General features: G+C 48.0%; 1 protein-coding gene across 19 annotated transcripts in view; it reads right to left on the minus strand.

Annotated features, from left to right (window-relative positions):
- CACNA1B (calcium voltage-gated channel subunit alpha1 B) overlaps positions 1 to 26,152 on the minus strand; it is a 235,782-nt gene that overhangs the window by 90,543 nt on the left and 119,087 nt on the right. For 8 of the 19 annotated variants that reach the window (XM_037730270.1, XM_017505589.2, XM_017505588.2 and 5 more), the window contains exons 18-20: positions 23,704 to 23,810; positions 14,966 to 15,781; positions 13,654 to 13,871 (exon numbers count right to left, since the gene is read on the minus strand). In XM_037730270.1, the coding sequence (XP_037586198.1) occupies positions 13,654 to 13,871; positions 14,966 to 15,781; positions 23,704 to 23,810 (1,141 nt within the window). Of the gene's footprint in view, positions 1 to 13,653; positions 13,872 to 14,965; positions 15,782 to 19,847; positions 19,911 to 23,703; positions 23,811 to 26,152 lie in introns of all 19 variants that reach the window. The other 11 variants (XR_005196468.1, XR_005196467.1, XM_037730262.1 and 8 more) reach the window with 3 other exon arrangements.

The following is a 26,152-nucleotide window of genomic DNA, read 5'->3' on the forward strand; positions in this document are numbered from 1 at the left end:
TCTTTTTTTGAGATGGAATCTTGCTCTGTCACCCAGGCTGCAGTGCAGTGACGTGATCTCGGCTCACTGCAACATCTGCCTCCTGGGTTCAAGTGATTCTCCTGCCTCTACCTCCTGAGTAGCTGGAATTACAGGCATGTGCCACCATGTCTGGCTAATTTTTATACATCTTTTTTTTTTCTTTTTTTAGTAGAGACGGGATTTTGCCCTATTGGCCAGGCTGGTCTCGAACTCCTGACCTCAGGTGATCCACCCACCTTGGCCTCCCAAAGTGCTGGGATTACAGGTGTGAGCCATTGCACCCGGCCTCTTTTCTCTCTTTTTAAAAACCCCACCAAAAAGCCTGAAAGCAATAAAAACCCAGCAGCAATGACCACAGATGACTGCCTCTAAACACTGTCTTATCAAAGGAACCATGGTGTCTCGACTCAGGTTCTACAGAAACACAAGTGAGGTGGCATGGGCTCCAAGAAGAAACCAGAAGGGAAGAGAAAAGCAAGGCAGGGAGGTGAAGAAGCCAAGCAAGGGTGCGTGCTTCAGACCAAGTCCTGCAAAGGTAGCTTAGGCTCCCACAGGGGCACTCTGGGCTCTCATCTGAACCAGAAGGTTGGCCCAACGGAAGCCACAAGGCTGGCTCTCCTACACCCACTCTTTCCTTCACTGGCTAAGCGCCACCTTGGAGGATGCAAACTCCCATGCACTTCCGGTGGCTCCCGTAGTCTATGGGACGTCTCTGAAGAGGAGCTGAAGAGGAAGCCCCTAGAGGCAAAGGCCACCAGAATATGGGGGGGGGGGGAGGCATGGAAATCTACAGGAATCACAGCAGTGTCCAGCGTGTGCTGCTTCTTGGAGAAATGAGCAATTCCAGACCAGGGACCAGAAGTATGTACAATCATCCTGGAACATGCTGTCACAGACAAAAACCATAGAACTGTCAAACTCTACATCAGGCCTATGAAGAGGACAGAATGATCGACTTGAAAGGATGAACACTGGCCAAGATGGGACAATTTAAGCAGCAAAAGTAATAATGACTGCAAAGAACTGAAATACATGAAACACACTAAAATCCAAAATGTTACGAAAATAATTTCCTTATAGCTCTCACTGGTCATACTTGTTACTAGGGCATTGATTCATTATTTTAAAAACTTATTAAAAAGGGACAGAATGAAGCAAGTAATCTTGTTTACTACACATACAAACTGCATTTCAGGGCAACCAAACAGTTGATAAGATCAGATCTTTCTTACAGAAAAAGTCAAAATAACAAACACAGAAAGAATCACAAAATTCTAAATTCACCGTTTTGTGGCCCTCACTTAAATCATAGATCTGGGTGACTAGAACCTTTTGTGGAGAGACCGGTGGAGAACTTTACAATTGAAGGATCAGGATGAACCCACTGCTCCATCTTAATATCACCTGGAGAGACACCAGACATGACAGAGCTCCTGATACAAAGCAGCAGGAAGTACACCACCACCTGGAAGCCTTCCTAAAGAAGGGAACGGGATTCTTTCACAAAGGCCTCTAGACATCTTTTGGTTGTCACAACTAGAGGGCGCTCCTGGCTTCTAGCGGGTGGAGGCCAGGGATGCTGCTATGCACCCTAAGATGCAGAGGCCATGGTCCACAATAGAGCTTCAAACAGCTCCAAGGCTCAGAAGCCCTGTTCTGGATCTAATTACCAGGTAGCAAAATGCACTGAGGACAGAGGACTGTACCAAATGATGCCACGATGCAAACAACCAAACTGAGAAATTCTACAGGACAAACTGTACGTTCACCTCAACAAATAAATGGCATGAATAACGAGGGGAAAGCTGTTTTAGAGTAAACGACTGAGATAAAGCAAAGTCAAACGAGTAAACCTTGTTTGAATCCTGACTCAAGCCAACTGTAAAGTTAGTTTTGAGATAACTGGTAAACTTTGAACTTGGAATAGGTATTACATAATATTAAGGAATTACTATCAACATTGTTAAGTGTAATAGTGCTCCATGGCTATGATAAATCCTTAATTGTTAGAAGTGCTTACTGGCATATTCACACCTAAAATGATACACAAGAAAGCAAGGACGGGCGTAAGTGAAACAATACTGGCAAAACGTGGGTGACTGGGGAGGGTGGAGACGGAACACGGTTCACCGCACTCGTCTTCACTTTCCCACGTTTCAATTTTTCATAATAAAAAGGATGTTATCTAAGCAGCCCCAGAGAGAAGAAACAGCCAGACATAGGAACAACAGCTTAGACTAATGACTGTCTTCTTAACAGAAACAACAGAAGGCAGAAGACAGTGGAACAGTGTCAATATGCTGAAAGATAACAAATGAGAATTTTCTGTGATGTAAAACTGTTTCTCACAAACAATGGCAAAATAAAGACTGTTCAGGCAAGCCAAGAGAATTTACCACCATGAAACCTCACTAAAAGAAATTAGGAAAGATGTTCTTCGAGCAGAAGGAAGGAAAAAAAAAAAAAAAAAGAAACCCAAATGGATGATCCAAAATATAAGGAGTGATGAAATATGAAAAGGAATAATGGAGTCAATTGCAAAACACCGGGAAAAAGAACATACAGAAACCTCTGTCAATTAGAAATTCAAAATCATACTTAAAAAAACTCATGAATCAAACAAGAAATCTCAATCACACTTCAAAAAAATACTTAAAAAAATTAAACTTTCAATACATAACTAAAATAATTCTCAGAGTGAAAGTTAAAGTTTTAAACACATTAGCAAAGTAGAAAATCTCAAATGTCATGAGCCGAGTATCCAATTAATAAATTGGAGAAAGAATATTGCAATACACATACACAAGGTAGAAGGAAGTAATAAATAAGAACAGAAATTTGTGAAACAGAAAACAAAAATACAACCGAGAAAACCAAGAAAGACAAAGACTGAGGCATTGATAAACCATTTAAGTGGACAAAACTTTAGAGAAAAAGGGTTTATCAAGGGAGGAAGGGAAGGAGGGAGGGAGGGAAGGCTATTAGAAACATAAAAGTGGCTGCCACAACTACAAATCCATCAGAAACTTGAAAGAAACTGATTCTTAGTCATCTTTTTCTTTTCTTTCTTTCTTTTTTTTTTGAGACAGAGTCTTGCTCTGTTGCCCAGGGTAGAGTGCAGTGTCACAATCATAGCTCACTGCTCAGTATAGCCTCCGCCTCCTGGGTTCAAGAGATTCTCTTGCCTCAGCCTCCCAAGTAGCTGGGATTACAGGCACCCACCACCACGCCCAGCTAATTTGTGTACTTTTAGTAGAGATGGTTTTTCACCATGTTGGCCAGGCTGGTCTCAAACTCCTGACCTCAAGTGATCCACTGGCCTTGGCCTCCCAAATTGCTAGGATTACAGCTGTGAGCCACTGTGCTCAGCCAGCAGTCATCTTTTTCTTGAGATGATATAAGATGATGAACTGCCTACATGATGAGATGAAGTGAGGTGAATGACACAGGCATTGTGACATAGGTGGAAAATTCCAGAAGTAATTCATAAGTTCTAAGTTGCCAGATGTTTGTTCTAAGTACCATGATGAAACCTCACACATTCTGCTCTGTCCACCTGGAATGCATTAGTTACTCAGCACCCATCTTGGTTATGAAATTGGATGTCATGGTATTGTAGTACTTATGTTCAAGTAACCCTTATTTTACTTAATAATGGCCCCAAAGTGCAAGAGTAGTTATGTAATATATCAGACTATAGTGGACCTCAGAAAACAGAAACCTGGGAAAGTGAAACCATGGATAAGGGGGACTACTATATATAAGATCCTTGGACATCGTATATGAGGCAAACATGAGATTCTAAAAGGTGGAAGGAAGAAGGAAAATACTGGCTAGGGGACCTGAGGGAAGACATAACAATAAGTTTCTTATTTGGGTTTTCTTTTATGCCTCATATATCCTAGATTTGGTACTTATGAACCCAGAAATGCAAAGAGGCACGGATTTTTTAAAGCCTCAATAAACCCAGCTCTCTCTAGTGAAAGGACTAGGAAAACGGCAGCATAGCGAGATATAAAACTTATAGACAATAATCACTCAACAATAGTCAAACTGTACACACACACAAAAAAAAAAAAAAAAAAAAACTATGACCCTACCTCCACTTAAACCAGTAGAAACTGGGTGGTGGTCTAGACTTCCACCCTCACCACCATCCCAAAACCCTTGCTGGGGTGGTCTCAGAGACAGCCAAGTGGGAGCAGAAACTTTCACCCCATCCAGTGGTAACAAGATCCCCAATACACACAATGCCAGCAAAGATCACATGGGGAGCCTAGAGGTCATGCCTCACCTAGCAGGAAAGAGGTACCCTCTTCCCCCTACTCAATAGAGTGAGTCCTAGTGGAAAGTTGGGAGTTTTACTGCTACCTGGAGGTGATAAGGTCTATGTCCATGGTGTCAAGGGCAGCTAGATGGGGAACTCCTGTCTCTCCTAGTCAGGCTGATACGAACAGAGGCCTAGTGGGAAGCTAGAACTCCCACCCTAGCCAAGCAGTAATGAGTAATCCTTTTCCCCTAGAGTGTCAATGGAAATCAAGTGAATAATCTATACTTCTATCCCCATCTGTCAATAATGGGGCAAAATTCTCTACAATCCCTGTAATATGGTTTGGTATGTCCCCACCCAAATCTCACCTCAAATTACAATCCCTGTAATCCCCACGTGTCAAGGGGAGGGACCAGGTGGAAGTACTTGGATCATGGGGGTGGTTTCCCCTATGCTGTTCTCATGCTAGTGAGTCTCACGAGATATGATGGTTTTGTAAGCATCTAGCACTTCCCCTGCCTGCACTTACTCTGTTCTGCCACCCTGTGAAGAAGGTGCCTGCTTCTCCTTTGCCTACCACCATAATTGTAAGTTTCCTGAGGCCTTCTCAGCAATACAAAACTATGAGTCAATTAAATCTCTTTCCTTTATAAATTACCTGGTCTCAGGTATTCCTTCACAGCAGTGTGAGAATGGACTAATACGCCCGCTACTTGCTGGAGTGGCATCACAGTAGACAAGCTAAAACTGAAGATGTAAATAAGACCTAGAGGCTCACAACATAATACCAGAGAGTCTAGATTTCAACCAAAACTCACTCCTCATACCAAGATCCAGGAAAATCTCAACCTGAATGAGAAAAGACAATCAATAGACACCAAGATGACAGAGTTGTTAAAATTATCTGACAAAGATTTAAAAAACACCCATTATAAAAACACTCAACAGATAACTTAAAACACTTAAATGAAAAATAGAAAACCTCAGCAAAGAAATAAAGTCTCAGCAAAGAAACAGAAGCTATAAAGAACCAAATGAAAACTTCAGAACTAAAAAATACAGTGACTAAAATTAGAAACTCAATAGATGGGCTCCATAGCAGAATGGAAGGCACAGAGGAAAGAATTAATGAACTGGAAGGCAGAATAATATAAATGATCCAATCTGAGCAACAGAGAGAAAGTAGACTAAATAAAGTGAATAAAGCTCAGGGGCCTTTGGGACTATAACAAAAGATCTAACATTCATGTCATCAGAGTCCTGGAAAGAGAAAGAGGCAGAACTAAAGAAGTATTCAAAGACATAAAGGATGAAAAATTTCCAAATTTGGCAAAAGATATATACCTACAAATTCCAGAAGTTGAGCAAATCCCAAACAAGATAAACTTAGAGAAACTCACATGAAAATACACTGTAATCAAACTTCTGAAATTATAGACAAGGAAAAAATCTTGAAAGCAGCGAGAGATAAACAACATCTTACCTATAGGAAGAAAACAATTCGAATGACAGTGGATTTCTCATCAGAAACCATGGAGGTCAGAAGGAAGAGGCACACGTTTTTTCAAGTGCTGAAAAAAAAAGAACTGTCAACCCAGAATTCTATACCCACTGAAAAATTCAGGAATGAAGGGAAAATCAAGACATTCTCAGATGAAGGAAAACTAAGAGAATTTGTCACCCACAGACCTACCATAAAAGAATGTCTAAGGAAGCTCCTTTAAACAGAAAGTAAATTATGAAAGAAGAAATACTGGAATATCAGGAAGGAAGAAAGAGTAACAGGAGTAAAAATACAGGTAAATACACCACATTTTTCTTCTCCTCTTGAGTTTTCTAAATTATGTTTGACAGTTGAAGCAAAAATTAAAACATACTCTAATGTGGTTCTAAAAGTACATAGAGGAAGAGATATTTAAGACAATTATATTATAAGTGGAGGAGGAAAAAGAGATAAAGAGAGGCAAAGCTTCTATATTTCACATAAACCGGTAAAATAACACTGGAGAAGTTATGTATACATAATGTAATGTAATAGATACTCCAGAAGAAACTGAAGTTTTATATATATATAATGTAATACACAGGGCAACCACTAAAAAAACCTATATGAGGTCTTTAAAAAACCTGTAAAAGTGATACACTCAAAAACACTACAGATAAATTAAAATGCAACTCTAAAGTGCATTCAAGTAACCCACAGGAAGGGAGGAAAAGGAAACTAAAGAAATGAAAAACAGAGAGAACAAACAGAAAATAAGAAATAAAATAACAGACTTAAGCCCTAATGTATCAATAATTACGTTAAGTGTAAACAGTCTAAATATGCAAAATAAAAGACAGAATTGAAAGAGTGGATTGAAAACATGAATGCTATCTACAAAAAATTCACTTCAAATATAACTATATAGCTAGGTTAAAAGTAAAAGGTTGAAAACATATATACCATGCACATATTAATCAAAAGAAAGGAGGACTGAATATACCTATGTAAGATAAAGTAAACTGCAGAGCAAAGATTACCAAGTAGCAAGAACAACATTACACAATTCAAAGGCCAGTCCACCAAGAAGACAGAGAAATCCTAAATGTGCATGTGCCCAAAAACAGAACTACAAACACATGAAGCAAAAACTTACAGTACTGAAAGGAGCAAAAGCTAAATCCACATTTATAGTTGGAGACTGAATACCCTTTTCTAGACAGAAAATCAGCATGTAGACAAAGATACTCAATAACATCCTCAACCAACAGGATATAAATGACGCTTACAGGGTGCTACACCAACAACACAGAATGCATGTTTCCTTCAATGGCTCACAGAACATATGTCAAGATATGCCAAATCCTGGGCCACAAAACAAACCTTAGCAAACTTAAAAGAACTGAAATAATACACAACATGTTCACTGACCATAAAGTAATCAAACTAGAAGTCAATAACAGAAAGATAGGCAAATCTCCAAATGTCTGAAAACTAAACAACACACTTCTAAATAATCCATGAGTCTCCAAGAACAATTTTTAAATGTGACTGAAAAAACATACAATATGAAAACCCGTGGAATGCAGCTGAGGCAGTGTCAAGAGGGAAACAACTAAATGTTTATAGCAGAAAAGAAGAAAAGACTCACATCAATAACCTAAGCTCCTACCTCAAGAAACTAAAAAAGAAGAGCAAAGAAGCCCAAAGAAAACAGAAAGAAGATAATAAACAGCAGAAATCAAATAAAATTGAAAACAGAAAAATCATAGAGAAAAATCACTTAACAAGAATTCGGTTCTTTGAAAACATCAATAAAATTACACAAACTCCTAGTAAGACTCACAAAGAAAAAAGAGAAAAAAATCACCAATTACCAATATCAGAAATGAGACAGGAGTTACCACTACAGATTATGCAGACGTAAAAGGGATAATAAGGAAACATTACAAAAAACTATACGCACAATAAATTAGAAAACTTAAATAAAATGAACTTCTCAGAAAGCACAAACTACTACAGCTCATCCAGTATGAAACAGATAACACAGTCCTGTATCTATTAAGGAAATTAAACTTGTAATTTAAAAATTTCAAAAAAGAAATGCTTCATTGGAAAATTTTCCCAAACATTTAAAGGAAAATTAGTATCAGTTCAATATAATCTCCTCTAGAAAACAGAAGGACAGTCCATTCAATTCAAAACATTTTATGAATCCAGTATTACTCTGATACCAAAACCAGAGAGAGCACAAAAAAGAAAACTACAGACCAATATCCCTCATGAATACAGAGGCAAAACTCCTTAACAAAATCTTAGCAAATGGAATTCAGCAATACACAGAAATAATTATACACAATGACCAGTAGGGTTATGAATAACAATAATTGCCAGTTTAATATTTGAAAATCAATATATATAAACTACCACATTAACAGAAAAAACATACACATGATAATATCAACTGATGCAGACCATCATTTGACAATGTTCATCCACTTATGACAAAAACTCTTTTAAAAAAAGCAATAAAGGGAAACTTTCTCAACTTGATAAAGAACATCTACCAAAAAAAAAAAACAAACCCAAAAACCATACAGCTAATGTCATACTAAATGATGAAACACAGAATGCTCCCTCCAGGAAATATGTCAGTTCTTGCCACAGTTATTCAAAATAGTACTGAAGGTCAAAGACAGTGCAGTAAGGGAAGACGGGGAAATAAAAGGCATGTATATCAGAAAGGAAAAACCTAAAACTGTTCATTTGCAGATGTCTTATACTTTCTGTGAAAAATCCCAAGAAATCTACAAAACATACACCTAGCACAAATATAAGCCAAAATTATATAATTTCTTTTAAAATTTGGTGAAACTAGGCTGGGCATGGTAGCTCATGCCTGTAATATACCTAGCACTTTGGGAGACCGGTGTGGGCAGATCACTTAAGGTCAGAGTTGAAAAGCAGCCTGCAACAAGGTGAAACCCCATCTCTACTAAAAAAAAAAAAAAAATTTGCCATGCATGGTGGTGCGTGCCTGTAATCCCAGCTACTTGGGAGGCTGACGGACCAGAATTGCTTGAACCTGGGAGGTGGTGGTGACAGTGAGCCAAGATGGAGCCACTACACTCCAGCCTGGGTGACAGAGTGAGACTCTCTCAAAAAAGAAAAAAAAATTTTTTTAAATGAAGGTAACACACATCAGATATGATATACAATTAAATTGGTAGTCAAAGGAAAATTCATAGCCTTAAATAATCAAAAATCAAAGAATAAAATAAATAAAATGCCCAACTCAAGAAGCTAGAAAAGAACAACAAAGTAAAACAAACAAAAAAAACAGAACAAAAAACAAACAATAAAGATAAAATTAGACAGTAATGACTTTAAAAATAAGACAAAAGGAAAAACCAATAAATTAAGATTCTGGTTTTCTTTTTATGAAAATCTAGAAATAGATATAAACCATTAATTAATCTACTTAATCAAAAAGGAAAACACAAAAATACACAGGATTAAAAGTGACAAGGAGGAAAAACACTGAAACAGGGAAATTTTTTAAAAGTTAAGCCACTCTTAAGGCTATGTAAATAAGTGGAAAAGTCTAGATCAAATGGATAATTTCTAAGGAAAATATGATTTGCCAGACTCATCTTAGGAGGCAACAATGTTTAAACAGATCAGTATCAAAAAGAGATATTATCAACAAACTACTCTACAAAAAGAGACCAGACATCAACAATTTCATAAGAGAATTCTACCAAATATTTAAAGACCACATAATTCCAATATTACTTGAGCTACCCTTGAGCACAAGAACACATTCTAATTATTTTTATGAACTGATAATAGGTATATCCCACAGAATATATCCTTGGATAGTATTTCCCAATAGAACACTGCCAGGTTTTATAATGCCCATGCTTCTGAAAAACATATATATCTTTCATTATAGTGTTGTTGGCTTTTCTGGCTATTTATGTTTTAAAAAAAAAAAAAAAAAAAAAGTATACATGCCCAAAAGTCAATACAATGTTTTTAACAAAATAACGTGAGGAACAACTCTCAGATAGGGTTCCAAATTCAGTTGGTTGTGTGAAGAAACCTGAAAGAGCTAATCCTTCAAGATGGATCCCAAATGGCTAACTGAGCCAACATTTAAGTCAGAGCGAGGCTGCCATATGCTGAGCAGAGGTCTGGGAAAACCTACACCTTTTTAACTCCGGGAACTTTTAGAGCTCACCTGAACCAACCAATCAGAGCTCACTTGCCTTGGCCAATCAGAGCTCAGCTATATTGACCAATCAGAACTCAGCTGTGTCAACCAATCAGACCAAGGAAGTTTGAATATTTTATTTACATAAAGGGACTTGATTAAGGACCTGGGCAGGAAAAGTCAAACCTTCTCTTTCTTGTCTGGAATGTGCCTTCATTTTGCAAGGAAGGCTGCATCTCCCTGGTTTGCAAACTGTTCACTAGAATAAAGCCTGTTTCCTCCAAATTCCTTTTCAGAGAACTTTTGTTCACAGTAAGTTATGTGAATCATGTATGAATGTTTTGAAAAGTGCAACAAGTTTCAATAAACGGGGTGTCCAAAGCAACTGCTTATTAATAGCTATTTTAATTAGTAATCAGGAAACAATATGCTAAGCATTTTGTGTTGTGTTTATTAATTTTCATTGTTTAATGTGCTTTAATTACATTTTAGAAAATTGGTTATGAATTTTTAGTTGACACATAACACACGATAATGCTTTACCATTTAAAATACTGGGGCCCGGCATAGTGGCTCACACTTGTAATCCCAGCACTTTGGGAGACCAAGGCAGGCAAATCACTTAAGGTCAGGAGTTCAAGATCAGCCTGGCCAACATGGTAAAACCCCATCTCTACTGAAAATACAAAACTTAGCCAGGTGTGGTGGCAGGCCCCTGTAATCCCAGCTACTAAGGAGGCTGAGGCAGAAAAATTACTTGAACCCAGGAGATGGAGGCTGAAGTGGGCCGAGATCGCACCACTGCACTTCAGCCTGGATAACAGATCAAGACTCTGTCTCAAGAAAAAAAAGTAGGGGGTGGGTATGAGACCCTCTTTTAGAACATTTGATTTTCAGGAATGGAGCTGTGAGGTTAAGCAATAGATAACTCTATGTTATTGATATTTAAACCTTATGATCCTCAAATGTGACTGAAGAAAGCTACATATCTCACTTAAAGATATTAATCCAAATATCCTACATAAAATATTAAACAGAATCCAAAGGCATATTACAAAATAAATATAATAACCACTTGGGTTTATTCTAAGACTGCAAAGATATTTCATATGGAAAAATTCATTACTATACATCCCCGTATCTAAGGAGACAAAGAAATACGATATCTCTATGGATGTTGAAAAGGTCTTCAACAAAACCCAACATCTATTCCAGATAAAAACACTAAAGTGGAAATAATGGATACTACAACATAATTTTACACACATACAAACACAGACACATACACACACACGCCCCTCAGGCCCAAAACCAAAATTTTACTTAGAGTAGGCGGAAGCAAGTAATGCCCACTAACTCCATTGTTATCTGACAGTGAAATCAGACAAAAAAAAAAATAATGAGAGGCCTAAGACTTAGAAAGAAAGAGTCAGAAGTATATTTGCAGAAGTTTTGATAATATATCTGGGGAAAAAACCCAACAGGAATCACAATGAAACTAATAAACAATCTGAAGATTCAGAAAAGCAGCAGGATACATAATCAACATATAAAAACTAATAACCTAGATTTCTGTTTCTAGTAGAAGTAATCACAGGGACCAGACAATCTATTGTTTGTAACAAGCAAAAACACCAGACATTAAGAGAACAAAAACCCAAGCCACAGACTGGGAGAAAATGCTTGTAAAGCACATATCTGATGAAAGACTTGAATCCAGAATATACAAAGAACTCCTAAAACTCAACAATTAGAAAACAAACAACCCAAATAAAAAGTGGGCAAAAGATCTGAATAGGAACCTCACCAAAGAAAATTATACACATGGCAAATAAGCACATTAAAAGATGCTCAACGTTATATGTCATTAGGAAATTGGAAATTAAACAAGACACCTCTATACGCTTAACTAGAATGGCTCAAATCCAAAATACTGACAACACTGAATGTTGGCAAGGATGTGAAGCAACAGGAAGTCTGTCTCATTCATTGCTGGTAGGAATGCAAAATGGTACAGCCTCTTTGGAAGATACTTTGTCAGTTTCTTGTAAAGATAAACATAGTCTTATCATATAACATAATAATCATGCTATTAAGTATTTACCCAAATGAGTTGAAAACTTATGTCCACACAAAAACCTGAACATGAATGTTTATAGCAGTTTTATTCATAATTGCCAAAAACTGGAAGCAACAAGATGTCCTTTAATAGGTGAATAAATAAACTTCGATATGTCCAAAAGATGGATTATTAGTCCAGTGTTAAAAACAAATGAGCTGTCAAGCTACAAAAAGACACGAAGGAAACTCAAGTGCACATTGCTAATAGAAAGAAGCCAATCCAAAAAGGCTGCATACTGTATGATTCCAATCCTATGACAGTCTAGAAAAGGCAAAACTATAGAGACAGTGAAAAGATCAGTGGTTGCCAGCAGGGGTTGGGGGAAGAGCACAGGAAGCCTGGGGAGGAGCCGCATCTGGATTCCTGCAAATAAAAGCCAGGTAGGGACCCTAGGTTCATCCTCAAGCTGATCCTCAGAGAATCAGATGAGGGAACTGGGCAGGCAGACTCACTTGTGCCCATGGGAAGTGAACAATAAAATGAACCATGGGCAGCTTTTCTCCAAGGATGCAAAGGAAAAGGGGAGGCCGAGCAGTTAGAGGCTGTGCCTTCCACGGTTATACCTAGGATTGTGCACCAGTCTACAGGCCCCAGGTGAGAGCACTTGAGCGAGAGAGAATGGCATGCACACGTCTGTGCATGGAGATGCAACTGCAGACACGGGCACACGCACATCTGTGTGTGTGGATGTGTCTACAAACATGGGCCCACATGTGGTGGCACCTCATTAGTCCATCTGGTCTGCTTAAGACCTAAATGCTTTCCCTGGCATTCGTGTGGGTCCTGTTTCTATGGCCTCTCTTCTCCCCCTTTTTTCTCTGTACTTAAGAAAGGAGGGCTCCTCCTTGATGCCTATGAAATGCCCATGCACCTTCTCCACCATGTGAGGGGCCTATATGTGTCAACTGCGGGTCTCTCCCTATTAGACTGGCTTGAAGACAGGTCCCCCTGTGCCCTCAGGGCCTGCACACAAGTAGGCATGGAATCACTGCTCACTCAGGATGTCACGAGCATGTGAGTGAGCAAGGGGAGGAAAGAAGGCAGCTCAAACAACAGCCTGGGAGCAGCCTCAGAACAGGGACTGCACAGGCCCATGAACAAGTGGGCACACGCCAGCAGAGAGCCCCCTCCTCCGCACCCCCTCACTCTCAGCCCCAGTCAAGGCTGTGGAGAGAGTCCTCAGCAGCTTTTGTACAACCACCAAGAGTTGTGCCTGTTTTGTGGCCTGTCTTTCTGACAAGACTGTCTCTCTCCTGCTGTGCTCTCAGCACTCTAACATAGCACCTGACACTTAGCTAGCAACATGCAAATAATTTGGGAAGGAAGGAGAATGGGGCTCAACCTCAGTCATCTCTGGGGCACTAGAAATCAACAGGATATCAAGGGGCAGATGCTGACAGCAAAGGGCTGTCTTTCCAGCCAGGAGAACAAGTCACAGGGGCACACTGGGTCCCCAGTGCCTGCTGTGGAGCAGGAGAGAATGGGGGTCGCTGGACCTATACGAGATGGACCCTACCCCACTGGCACAGGGAGATACTCACTGGGAACAACCGTGGCTTCCCCGGGAGGGCCCGTCAGCATCACTGGGATGTGTACAACAGTGCTTGAGTCTGGGGGCTGACTGCCCATCCGAGTGACGTTCCGCTGATTGTCTGCATCCTCTGGCTGTTCCTCTACCTTCTGGAGACAGGTGCTGGGCAGTGTGTGCACAGGGCCCACAGTCACCGTCCCACTGGTCTCTAGGTCACAGTGTGGCTCCCTGCAATCAAGAATGTACATCAGGCCTGGGTGCGGTAGCTCACGCCTGTGATCTCAGCACTGGGAGGCCAGGGCAGGAGGATCACTTGAGCACAGGAGTTCAAGACCAGCATGGGGAATATAGGGAAACTCCATCTCTACAGAAATTGAAAAATTAGCCAGACATGGTGACACATGCCTATAGTCCCAACTATTCAGTCTAGGAAGGCTGAGGTAGGAGGACTGCTTCAGCCTGGGAAGTCCAGGCTGTAGTGAGCCATGACTGCGCCACTGCATTCCACCCTGGGCAACAGTGCAACTCTGTTTCCAAAAAAAAAAAAATAACGTACATAACCAAAATCCTATCAACCAAAACCCTTAAACCTCTATGCAGACCAACTAACCCTAGGACTACCTGCTCTGCTACTCTGGCGTTCTGCCTGCTTTTTTAATCACCCTATACACCTCCAGGTCTTTAAACGGCAGGGATGGAGCTGACCCACTAACACACAAAGTGTGGTGTCTGGGCTGGGGCTTCCAGCGGCCAGTGTTCTGTCTGGTTTGTGGCCATTGAGTACCTGGCAACTGCTGGTCTTGGCCTCTGGGCCACTGTTACCCCAAGCCCCTCACAGAGTCAGTTAGTCCTGTCCCAGGGAGCAAGTTGGGCTAGCTGGGGTCCTCTCTGTCATGATCACACAGCCTGGCCCCCACACCCTGCTCTGCGCCTAGCCCACTGGCCTGCTCAGGCTTCCCTTGGGCCCTCCTGCCTCTCCTTCCTCCACAGCAATCCCCGACTTTCTCTTCTCTCTGGGCCACTTTGTTCTTTCCAAACCAGTTGCAACAATTCCCCTTTAAGCCCACCCTTCTTAAATAACAGCTGGTGTTCACAGAAGACACATGCCCTGCCAAGCCTTTTACAGGTCAACCCTGCAAGGCAGGATTGTCACCACCCCACCTGAATGGCACGCGGAGACCCCAGCCCAGACGGCCCCGGACAGGGCAGCAGGGCCACGGCTGCAGCCTCCGCCCGTGGACCCCATCCCTGCAGCCAGCGCTGGGGCCCGCATCGCCCGGGCCAACCCCTCCCTACCCGACACCGCCCAGCTGCAGACTCACCTAGGCTGGTGGTTCCGGAGCTCCTTCTCCTTGTCGGCTTCCACGATCTCGGTCTCCTTCTCTGCGGCCTCCTTCTCCGCGGCCTCCTTCTCCGCGGCCTCCTTCTCCGCAGCCTCATGCGCAGGTGGCGCCTTGTGTCGGGCTCGGTGCCGCCGCGCCGGCTCCTCCCCGCTCTCCGCTTCCCGCGGCCCCGTTCGGGGGCCTCCGCGGTGACGCGCACGCCGCTCGCCCTTGGCCCCGGTGCCCTCCTTGCCCGGGTCCTGGTGCCGGTGCGTGCGGTGGCGTCGGGGCTCCCGCTCGGCCACCTCCTCCGGGGAGCCGCGCCGATGGTGCCGCCGGCCGCCCTCGGGGCCCGGGCCTCGGCCGCGCTCGCTCCGCGCTTCGGGGGGCCCCGCGGCCTCCTTGCTGTGGATGCGGTGCGGCCGCGGCCGCTCCTCCCGGGCGCCGGGCTCCCCACTCTCCACCTTTGGGGCCTCTGCTCCGTCCTGGTCCCCTGCCGCGGGGCCCCTGTCCTTGTCGCGGTGCCGGTGGTGCCTGCGCGGCGGGTCGGCGCCCTCGGGTCCCTCTGCAGCCTCCGGCCGGGCCTTGCCTCCCACGGTCCCCCGCGCGCCGTCTCGGCCGAGCTCCACCACCAGCGGCCGGTCCAGGTGCGTCTTCATGTCGGGCCGCAGGTGGCGCGTGGTGGCGAAGCGCAGCCTCTCCTCGGGGTCCATCTCGCTGTACAGCGCCTCACAGCTGGCCCGCAGGTTCTGCAGCCGTAGCTGGCTGGCCCGCTGCTCCCACACCGAGCGCGCCTTGGCCGAGTTCTGCTGCCTGCTGTGGGGAGACTGGCAGTGAGTGCGGCCCCGCCGGCTACCCGCCCGCTGCTCTCCAGGGAGGCCACAATGGACACACAGCGATGGAGCAATGGTGCGGGGAGGTGGGAGGCACGGCCGCGGGAGCCCCCACACCACTCAGGGGACGCGTATCAGGTGGGCAAAGTCCAAGGGAACAGAATTCAGTCCAGCTCCCCACGGCGTCCCACGGGACCCACAAGGTGACAGCACCAGCCTGTCAGGAGGACCCTGGGGGGCTCAAGGGGGCAGAGAGGTACAGGACAGTGGGAATGCACCAGACAGGCCAAGCAGGTGGGTGGGCGGCTGGCCAGAAAGGCCACCGCGGGAGGGAAGGGCACGTTCCAAAAGGGCAGGGCAGATGGAGAGATGGGGGTCAGGCAGGCCCTGCAGTCTCCCTGGGGAGCTGGCCCCTGCTGCAGCACCAGCAGAGCTGCTACAGGAAGGGCGGGACACGCAGCCGCTTCTCCATCGCCACCTACAGGAGGCAGGCCACCAGCCAGGTGAAAAGGCTGTTTGCCAGGGAACCCAGGAGGCAGGTGCTGGGGCAGAGCAGCCAAGGGTGCACCTGGCCCTCTCAGGAGCAAATGCAGGGTCTCTGCCAGTCCCGGAGGTGGTCAGCCGCAGCCCCACAGTTGCCCCTGGCTCAGTGACCAGGAGCCCAGAAGTCAGGTCTGAAGCTGGAAACGCCCCCTCCCGTAGTCACCAATGCCCTCTTCTCTCCCGACTCCATGGAGACCCCCTCCCTCCACTGGGCACAGAGCCAGAACATGGTCCTCGGAGCCCTCTAGCACCAGGGATGGCCAGTGGTCTAGTCTAGCACCAGGGATGGCCAGTGGTCTAGGCTCGGCCCTCACTGCAGGGGCTACCAAAGGCCTTGACCCCTACTTCAACGTTATGGGCCCAGGCACCTCCTCTATTCACGCATCACACATGGGGCTCCATAGCCCAGAGTGCGTGAGAAGCCCTTTACATTCTGGTACTTCTGCTGACTAAGACCACCTTTGTCTAAGGTCTTATTAGCCCAATACTAAGCCCCACCATCGCCAAGGAGAAACCTCATCTGAAGCCATAGGCCTGCCCTGGAGCCTCCAAAGCACCAACAGTGAGGGCCGTGGCATCTGTCTCCTGTAACTGCCACATGGTGCTCGGGACACTGCCCACTTCATCCAGTCCTAACAACCTCAAGAATCAGGTGCTACTCTTGTCCGTGTTTCACAGATGAAGATACTGAGCCTATAGAGTTGTTACTTACTCAGGGTCCCCACAGCGAGTCAGGATCAGACACAGGCAAGGGCAAAAAGGAAAAACATTTCTAAAGAAGACAAGAGTCCTTGGCCGCTGCACTAATAGCACAGGGTACAAACACAGCCTGCAGAGACCCAGGCCAGCAGCCACCAGCTCTGGGGCCCTGGGTGGCTGAGCACCACTCTGACCTGCAAAGACAGGGCAGCCAAGTGTGGGAAAGCCCAGTCCCTGCAGCCGGCCCACCCAAGGCAGGTGGACAATAAATCCCGCCCCTTTGTAGAAGTACAGGCTGCAATGGGAGCAATTTCCAGGGGCAGCACCTTGCACAAATGAAAGCAGAAGTGTGGTGTCTGTCTCACCTGAGAGCTTGGGTGGGGTAGGGGCAGGCAGGGCTACCTGTAGGGGCTGTCTGCTGACCCCTAGCATCGATGGAAGCCCCGGGCCCTGACCTGTATCCCCTGATGCACTGAAACTGTGCTGCCCCTGCTCCCAAGGGTGCCCTGCAACTGACCCATAGAGGATACACCAACCCCAGCTGGGACCAAGACAAAAGGGCTCTACTGCCAACAGTGCTGAGTGGTATCAAACAGAAGGCAGCTACGAGGGCGTGCATCAGGCAGAGGAGCCCTGTGAGGACGGAGGCTGTTCACCACCTCAAGCATCCCAGTCCACTCCAGCGCCCGAGGGGGGCCTGGGCTCTGAGCCCCTTGGTCAGCACGGTGGCCTACTATGATGAAGCCATGACTCTTGGGGACCAGCATTGCAGTTCGGAAAAGACAGGCAGTGAGGATCATGGGGTACATGCAGAGGCACAGGGTCTGTGTGAAGGTGGGGTGGGCTCCAGACCACATAGCTCCGCCCTCACCCTTGCATTCATTCAGGTGCACCTCCGTCTTACGCAGGAAAACACCTGAAGCAGGGAGAGGCCAGGCTGTCTGCTGGACTGAGGTCGCTGTCGGGCTAGCAGGCTCCCCCATCACTACCCAGGAAGAGCAAGATGCTGAGCAGCCCACGCCAGGGTCACCTGCCCACCCCACTGCAGCCCACTGAAGCTCACCTGGCCTGCTCCTTCTGGGCCTATCTGCCGCTCTCAGCCCTAGTATCACCAGAGACTATCTGCATCTGCTCCCACTCGGCCAGCACCACCAAGTTCCTCTCTGGAAGTATCCCCTAGGTCTCTGAATCTGTGTGCTGGGCCTCTGCATGGTGTCTGAATCAGCCTGCATTTCCCCAGCCTCTGTCTCTGTACTTGCTCTACCTGGCACGTATCCACACCAACCTGTCCACACCAGTGTGGCTGGTGACTCTAATCCAGGCAAAGTCCTGGTTTAAAAGGGCTCTTCAAGGAGGTATATGGACAACTGCCCTCCGCACTGTGTCCTGGCCTCAGCTGGTAGGCACAACCCAGCTGTTCCAGGGAGGACAGCTCAGCCACGCTCAGCCAGGTGCTGTGGCAGAGCAGAGGCACGTGCTGTGGGGGACAGCTCAGCCACACTTGGCCCAGGTGCTGTGGGGGACGGCTCAACCACACTCGCCCAGGTACTGTGGGCAACTGCAGGACTTGGAAGTGGCCTCGAGGGGCTCTGTGGCCCTGCTTTGAGGTCTCTGGGCTCAGACAACCCTTAACTGTTGACAACATAAAGCAGCCCTGGTGTAACACCATGGATACCTGCCATCTGCATCTTTTTTTGGAGGCAGAGTCTCACTCTGTCACCCAGGCTGGAGTGCAGTGGTGCAATCTCAGATCACTGCAACCTCCACCCCCCCAGGTTCAATCAGTTCTCCTGCCTCTGCCTCCCAAGCCCATGCCACCACTCCCGGCTAATTTTTTGTATTTTAGTAGAGACATGTTGCCCAAGGTGGTCTCGAACTCCTGAGCTTGGGCGATCCACCCGCCTCAGCCTCCCAAAGTGCTAGGATTATGGGCGTGAGCCACCGAGCACAGTCACCATCTGCATCTTTTTCAGCCAGCAGTGTTCGTGGGAAGACTGAGCCCAGCTCCATGTTGGCTGCCAGCAAGGAAGCATGGGGCAGGGAAGTGGGGGCCTCAACTGCATCAGGACACAGACAGGACACCTGGCCATGACCAGCAGGTGCCAGGTGGCGTACCTGCACCTGACCACTTCAGGGACCCCTCACTTGCAGGGCCTGGCCTTGCCCTCCAGGGGAAGCCCCTGTGGCCCACCCATCCATGAGCACTTCCCCATGAGAAGCTGCCCAAGGGGAGCCTTGCCAGTCACCCCTGGAGGGCTACCCTGGGGTTTCCACAGCTCTGCCTTGGGCCCTGGTTGATCTACTGTAAGCTCCAGCTTTCTGCTCTTGCTAGAACAAGGACTTCCTGAGAATCACAAACACAGTTCCTCCCAAGTAAGGGGGCTGGAAGGACCCATAAACGTTCCCAGTGAACCCCTAAAGAGCACTCCCTGCTGTGCCTGCTCACAGGGCCCTGACCGCACAAGAACCACAAGGAGACCCGAGCCCATGGCACCCAGTCCACTCAGGAGAAGCAGAACACGCTTGAGACACCAGAGTGACCGCACACAACAGTCAGCAGACAAAAAGACAGAGACCAGGAGGGAAAGGAGGAGGGGCTGAGCGCAGAGGGTCTGACCCCATGGCAGGACCTGAGGACATCAGGGAGCAAGCCCACCGTTCCCCACTCAGGCCACGGAAGGCTGGCCTGGAGCTGCCCCATGAAGCGAATGACTTGTGGTGAGAAAGCAGAGTTAGGAGTGGAAGGAAGGAGTTTGCATGTAGTTATCATGAAGCCATGGATGGAATATCATAGCAGAGCAACTCACGGTGAGTTCACGCTGGAGACAGATGAGCTGCGAGATACAGTACCTCGAGCTTGCTTTACAAAACTGCACATGCAAAAAACAGAACAGACAGAAGTGAGAACACCAGAGAGAGTTCCGAGAGAACCAGTGACACCGAGGGCCACGCCAGTGTAGGCGCGGGCTGCCATGTGCATCTGGACAGGAGGCCGCGGACACGTCCTTCAGACGGGCACCGGCCGAGACCTCGGGGTGAAAGAGAAATTGAGAACAAGTTCCACACATGCAGAAAAGTAAGGCTGAAGAGAGACAGCAAACCCCGTAATGCCTGGAAGACAGAAGCTATTAGCTCGGGGCCCATCCCTCATGGCTCAGCACACACTGCCCAGGACAGGCAATGGGACTGGAAGGGGCCAACAGCGATTTTCCTGCAGCTCCAAACAGTCCCGCACCACCACATAGTCTCCTGGCCCTTGAGATGGGGCAGTGCAGGCTAACAAAGGAGGCAAGGGTGCCCTTTCCGGAGATGCCGCCTGGGCCCTGTTGCCGGACCCACCTGCCTTCCCGGGGAGCACCTGGGCCCCACTCTGGTTCCCGCCCCAGGGCTCCCCAGGCTGCAATCCAGGCGCTTCCAGGCCACCAGGACGCCTCCAGGGCAAATCAAGCTACACCGTAATCCACCTTCCCTTTGGGTGCAGCTCCAGCCATTTCCAAGTGACTTTCGAAGGCTTTTCCAAAACCAACAGAAAGAAACCAAAGCTCCCTTTACAGCCACTTCCCTCCAATTAACTTCCCGCAGAAGGGCCAAGTGGGCTCCAGCTCCTCTTTCTCAAGGCCAAGGTCTCTGTGCCTTTGTGAGGCAGTAAAAGCAGCTCACTTGCCCACAGGCTCTGGTGTAAACAGGCATGTGTGTGTGAGAGGGAGTGTGAGTGTGACACTGAGTGATGAGTGTGGTGGAATCAGACTGGCTGTGCGAGACTGTGTGTATGAATGTGTGTGGTTGTGTGTGCATGGGATGGAGAGTGTGGGATGATCATAACTATGCATGTGAGACTGTGTGCGTTGTGAGGGTGTGTCTGTGAGTGTGTCAATCTATGTAAATGCTTCTGTGGGTGTATCTGTGCCTGTGTGACTGTATGCCTGTGTGTGAATGTGTATGTGTGATTCTGGGTGACTATGTGTGTGTCGGTGTTTGTATGTGTATGTACATGTGAGTGTATGTGTGACTGTGTGACTGTGAGTGCCTGCGTGTGTGTACGTGTGAGTCTGTGTGACTATGTGTGTGCCTGTGTGTTTGTGAGTGTATGTGTGTGTGACTCTGCAGGATGCCAGTGTTCAGAAATCCACATGAGGATGAGGGTGACCCAGGAGAAAACCAGAAGATGTCACCAGGCTTAGAATCCCTTCAAGCAGCTGTCACCTGAGGCCCAGGACACGTAACGCAGGCCACACGCTAGGGCGCCCTTCTGAGGTAGATTCAGGCACCATCTGTGTCAAGCCACACGGAGCATCACTGAGAGTCTCTCAAACACCAAGGTCACCCCAGGGCACCAAGCCCAGCAGTGCCCCTGCTCTGCAGGCCACGCAGCACAGCTGTAGGGGGCAGCGGCAGGGCAAAAGGTACTCAAGGGCACTGCTCTCGCCCAGCCCAGCAGCTCAGGGTGCTAGAAATGAGTGCAGGGCAGGAGGAGGTGCTGCTGCTCGTCCCACCAGGAGAACAGGAAGCAGACGAGGACAGATGACAGACAGCTTTCAACCCTAGGAGGTCTCAGCACAACACAGGCATGCAAACAGCAGCAGCGGGGCCAGGCCTCGCCAGGTGCAGGGCCCTCCTTGAAGGAATCCCCTGAAGGCTGATTCCTGCCGGGTCTCTTGTGGTGGAATCAGACTGGCTGTCAGGTCTAGCCGGTGGGCTGAGGACACGCCACAGAGGATGAGGGCCCCCAGCTGCACCCCAGGTGGGGAACACAGGGGCTGAGGCCTGGACGCCTTGGGCTGGCTTGGGCTCGCCACCCCTTGCCACATGTGAGGGCTGCAGCCTGCTTGAGTTTAGGATGCTGGCACCGGCCCTGATGCCTGGCTCCGGACCCACCAAGAGGCACAACACCTAGGGGTCCCCCAGGAGAAAAGAAGCTCTTTCCTCATGTAGGAATCATCATGGTGCTCAGGCCAACAACTGATGTCGATGTACCCTGTGCCCAAGGATGCCCGTCTACAGTCTTGTTCCTGCATAGCAGTGTCTCCAAACCAGGGACAGAGCAACAGATAAGGAAGTGTCCAGCCCTCCTTTTCAGGCAGCCTGACTCACTCTCCATGACTGCCCAGGGCCCTGGTAGCCTCTTCTTCAAGGTCTCAGCATGGATGGGAGTGGAGACCCTCCCATGCCCCCAGGAGGAGGCAGGTCTGGCAGGCAGCAGGGGCCAAGGGACAAGTGCCGACCTCTAGGGACAGCAGAGAAGGCAAGTCCTAAAGAGAATCACCCGAGGCCTGCACGAGGCCAGGAGCTGAGCACACCACTTGCCCCTCTACTGTAGACCAGCCACCAGCAGAGCTCACAGAGCCTGGCAGCAACCTCCAGACCAAGCAGCCAAACTAAATGGACTAAATAACTAATGGACCAAATAACTGAATTAGCCAAGACAAGGAAAGATCGAAATTACACAACTGAGGACTGAGCCCCGGCTTCTGTGTGATGGCCACTGTGTCCACAGCTGCCAGGCTCCCCTGAAGGCCCCTCCCATCCCTGCCTGAGTCCCTGGTGGGCTACAACCTCTTCTAGCTGCTTCTGCCCCAAAGACCGGCACTTTCTACTAGGCTTAGAGACAGGCTCTCCACAAACACCATCTTCCTGGTGATGTCCAGGCAGGATCAGGGCTGGTATGGGTGTGCACACACTCACTCAGCACATGCACTCACACACATGCTCTCTGTGCAACTCTCAAGTGCACAAACATACACCTAGCACGCTCATCCACATGCCAAAATGCTTACACAGCAGTGCAGACACATGTCGCTACAGATGTACCTGTGGTTGTGCCCAGCCCTGTGCTGTGTCCCTGGCAGGGCGGGCAGCCAGCTGAAGAGCAGGGGCCCACCCATCAGCACAGGGAATGGGAGGTGTGTGGGGGTTGGGTGTGCAGCCAGATGGAGCTAACGGCCCCAGAGCTAAACTCAGCTGGGCCCAGAGAACAAGCTTCCAGTAGGGGCATCTCTGCACTCTGTGGCCCACCCTGGGACCAGGCCATGGGCCAGACTTTCCTGCCTCCCTTCCTAGGGACTGACCTCCCCACAGCTCAGCTCACTGCAGCCTTGAGCCCTGGGCTGGACTCTTTGCCCAAACTCTAAAGCCCCTAACACCTCCAAACGTGCTTCTGTGGAATGAGCAGTTTTCACCACAATAACTTCCTCTAAACTCTGTCCTAATACCAAACACTTAAGAGACATTTTTGGAAACTGCAGTTAAGTCTCTAACGCTGCTCAGGTATCACCTAGAATCTCTTGGCTCATAAATACATTTCTGAAAAGCTGTGCATAAAATCAATTTACTGACGGGGCTTGCAACCACCCTGAGGCCATCCAGGGAGTAAAGATCATGGCAGAGACAATCCCACCATAATGTGAGGGCTGTGCCTGGCCACCCCTGGCCCTGCTCACACTGAGAAAAAGCTCTGGAGCCCCCAGTGAGCCCTTTGCTCCAAGGTTCCTGCAGGGAGGGAGCCATTCCCTCTCATCCCAGTTCCAGGGAGGGGCTGTGTCCTCACCAGCCAAGGCTAGGGAACCTCAGAGGAAGCCTCTGGAAGGGGTGCCCTGGGGAGGTCCCAGCCATGGGACCCTGCAGCAGCCCCACTGCCACCCCACGATCTGCTCCCAGGAGCCTTACGCAGCAATAGAAATGTTCGCGGCAGACATAGGGCTGACTTCGGCCACTTCTTTGGCCTTCTGCAGAGCAAGCTTCTGATTGGCTGCTTCTTCCATCTCCTCTTCATCCTGTTGGAGCAAAGAGAAATCTCCAGTTCCCCTCACAGTGTTGCAGACACTTTCAACACCATCAGCTCTTCCTTTGGGGGCTTCAAAAAATACATACATAGTGCTGCTCTGTCCAGTGGAGACAGGCAGCCAGCCCGAGTTAACACAGACCTCCACGACCCATTCCACAGAAACTCTCTCTGGTGCTCTCCAGGGCCTCCCTTTCTGGGTCTGAGACTCAAAGGTGATGGCCGCTAGGGTTCCTGCCTCGGTGTCCTCTTGCTTGTGCTATCTCCCTGGAACTCACAGGTGACGGCCCCACTTCTGTGCTATCCTGACCCTACTCCAAGCTCCAGCCCACATACCTGGCCACTGCCTGGACATTGCTGTTTGTTTTGTTTTTTGTTTTTTTAGAGACAGAGTCTCACTCTATCACCCAGGCTGGAGGGCAGTGGCACAATCTCAGGTCACTGCAGCCTCAACCTTCCAGGCCTAAGTGATCCTCTTACCTCAGCCTCTGATGCAGCTAGGACTACAGGCACGTGTCATCATGCCTGGCTAATTTTTATTTTTAATTTTAATTTTTTTTTAGATGGAGTCTTGCTCTGTCACCCAGGCTGGAGTTCAGTGGCACGATCTTGGCTCACTGCAACCTCCACCTCCCAGGTTCAAGTGATTCTCCCGCCTCAGCCTCCCTAGTAGCTGGGATTACAGGTGCATGCCAAAACACCCGGCTGACTTCTGTATTTTTAGTAGAGATGGGGTTTCACCATGTTGCCCAGGCTGGTCTCAAACTCCTGACCTCAGGCAATCTGCCCGCTTCAGCTTCCCAAAGTGTTGGGATTACAGGTGTGAGCCATTACACCCAGGCTGATTTTTTTTTTTTTTTTTTTAAGACAGGGTCTCATTATATTACCCAGACTGGTCTTAAACTCCTAGGCTCAAGTGATCCTCCCACCTCGGCCTCCCAAAGTGCTGAAAGTACAGGTATGACCTACCGCGCCCAGCCTTCAGCTTGTTTGTACCCTGGCACCTCAAAGTTGCCCATCGAAATGCAAATCTGTCCCTCCTTTTGTCCCACCTGTCCTCCCAGGAGCATCTGTCACACTTGAACAAAGCCAAGAGCAAGGGCAAGAGGCCCAGCATTGCCCACAAGCACTGCCACAACGAGGGTGTCCAGTGGGGCCATGTACCACCTTCGAGTTTTTCTACCTAGACCCAGGAAGATCATGTCTGTCCCTGTGTCCCTAGCTGCAGCTGTGAGAAGCCCCTCCCTGTCTCCCCCAATCCTAGGTGACCACTTGCAGTGCCTGGCCCTGAGCTTCACATGGCTCCTGCCCTCATGGCTGGGCTTATGTGCCTGTGTGCAGGCAGGTGCAAACAGTTTCCTCTGCCCGTAGCCTGGGAAGGGGAATGGACATTTAGCAAACCTCTGGCCCTGACCCCAAGTCACTGAACAAGACCAACACCCTCTGCACCTGGGTTTCAGATCAGTAGTTCTGGGCTGAGGCCACAGGCCCCAGAAAGGAGGCTACTACTTCCATGTTGTCCATCTAAAGAGCTGGGGCCACCACTGTTTCCTCAAAATCCCGAAGCCCAGGCCCACCTGGCTCCCCTGGGAGCTAGCATTCACAATATTCCCTAAAATGTCCTTGAATCTGCTTTCGGGGCACAACACTCGCAAAAAAGAAGTCCCCTGTTAGCTGCCTGCAAATTTTCCTCCACAGAGAACAGACCTTTAAACCTCAAGCCCAGAGGAGGCAAAGCCAGACCCAGTGTGAAACACCCACACCCAGGTCTCTCCTCAAGGATCCGGCTCCATCCATCTTCCCAGCCCTCTGGAGCAGGGACTTTGCCAGTCACTCCAGGGAGTGTTCTGACGTCCCCTGGAAAGTCTACAAACAAATGCAAGTTTATCCCCACTTCAAAAACTACACAGTGTTGCAATACATTTGTGGGAGTATAAAGGAAGGGGATAGTGGAGTCATAACCTTTGGGGCTCTCGGCCAGTCCAGAAAAATGCCCCACAGCCAGACAGACAGGCCTCCAGTGGCCCCAATTCTCAGAGAAGAAATTCCTAAATTAGGCCAGTTACGTAAAAGGCGGCCACCAATGAGGGTACATGTATGAGGACACAAGGCCCCAAGGACATGGCTTCCTCCATGCATCCTCCCTCGCAATAGAACCCAGTGAGACAGTGGGGCCCCAGCACCCCAGTGCAACCCACCCAGGACAGCAGGGGCCCTGGGCCCCAAGGCAACCCTGGCACCAAGGAGGGCTCTGTGGGTGCTTGGGCTCCCCCAACCCAGGTGGCCCAGACTGAAGAGAGGAACAGGCAGAAGCTAGAGACCAGAGCGCCAGGG

Source organism: Cebus imitator, unplaced genomic scaffold (assembly GCF_001604975.1).
Source record: "Cebus imitator isolate Cc_AM_T3 unplaced genomic scaffold, Cebus_imitator-1.0 Scaffold339, whole genome shotgun sequence".
Lineage (NCBI taxonomy): Eukaryota > Metazoa > Chordata > Mammalia > Primates > Cebidae > Cebus > Cebus imitator.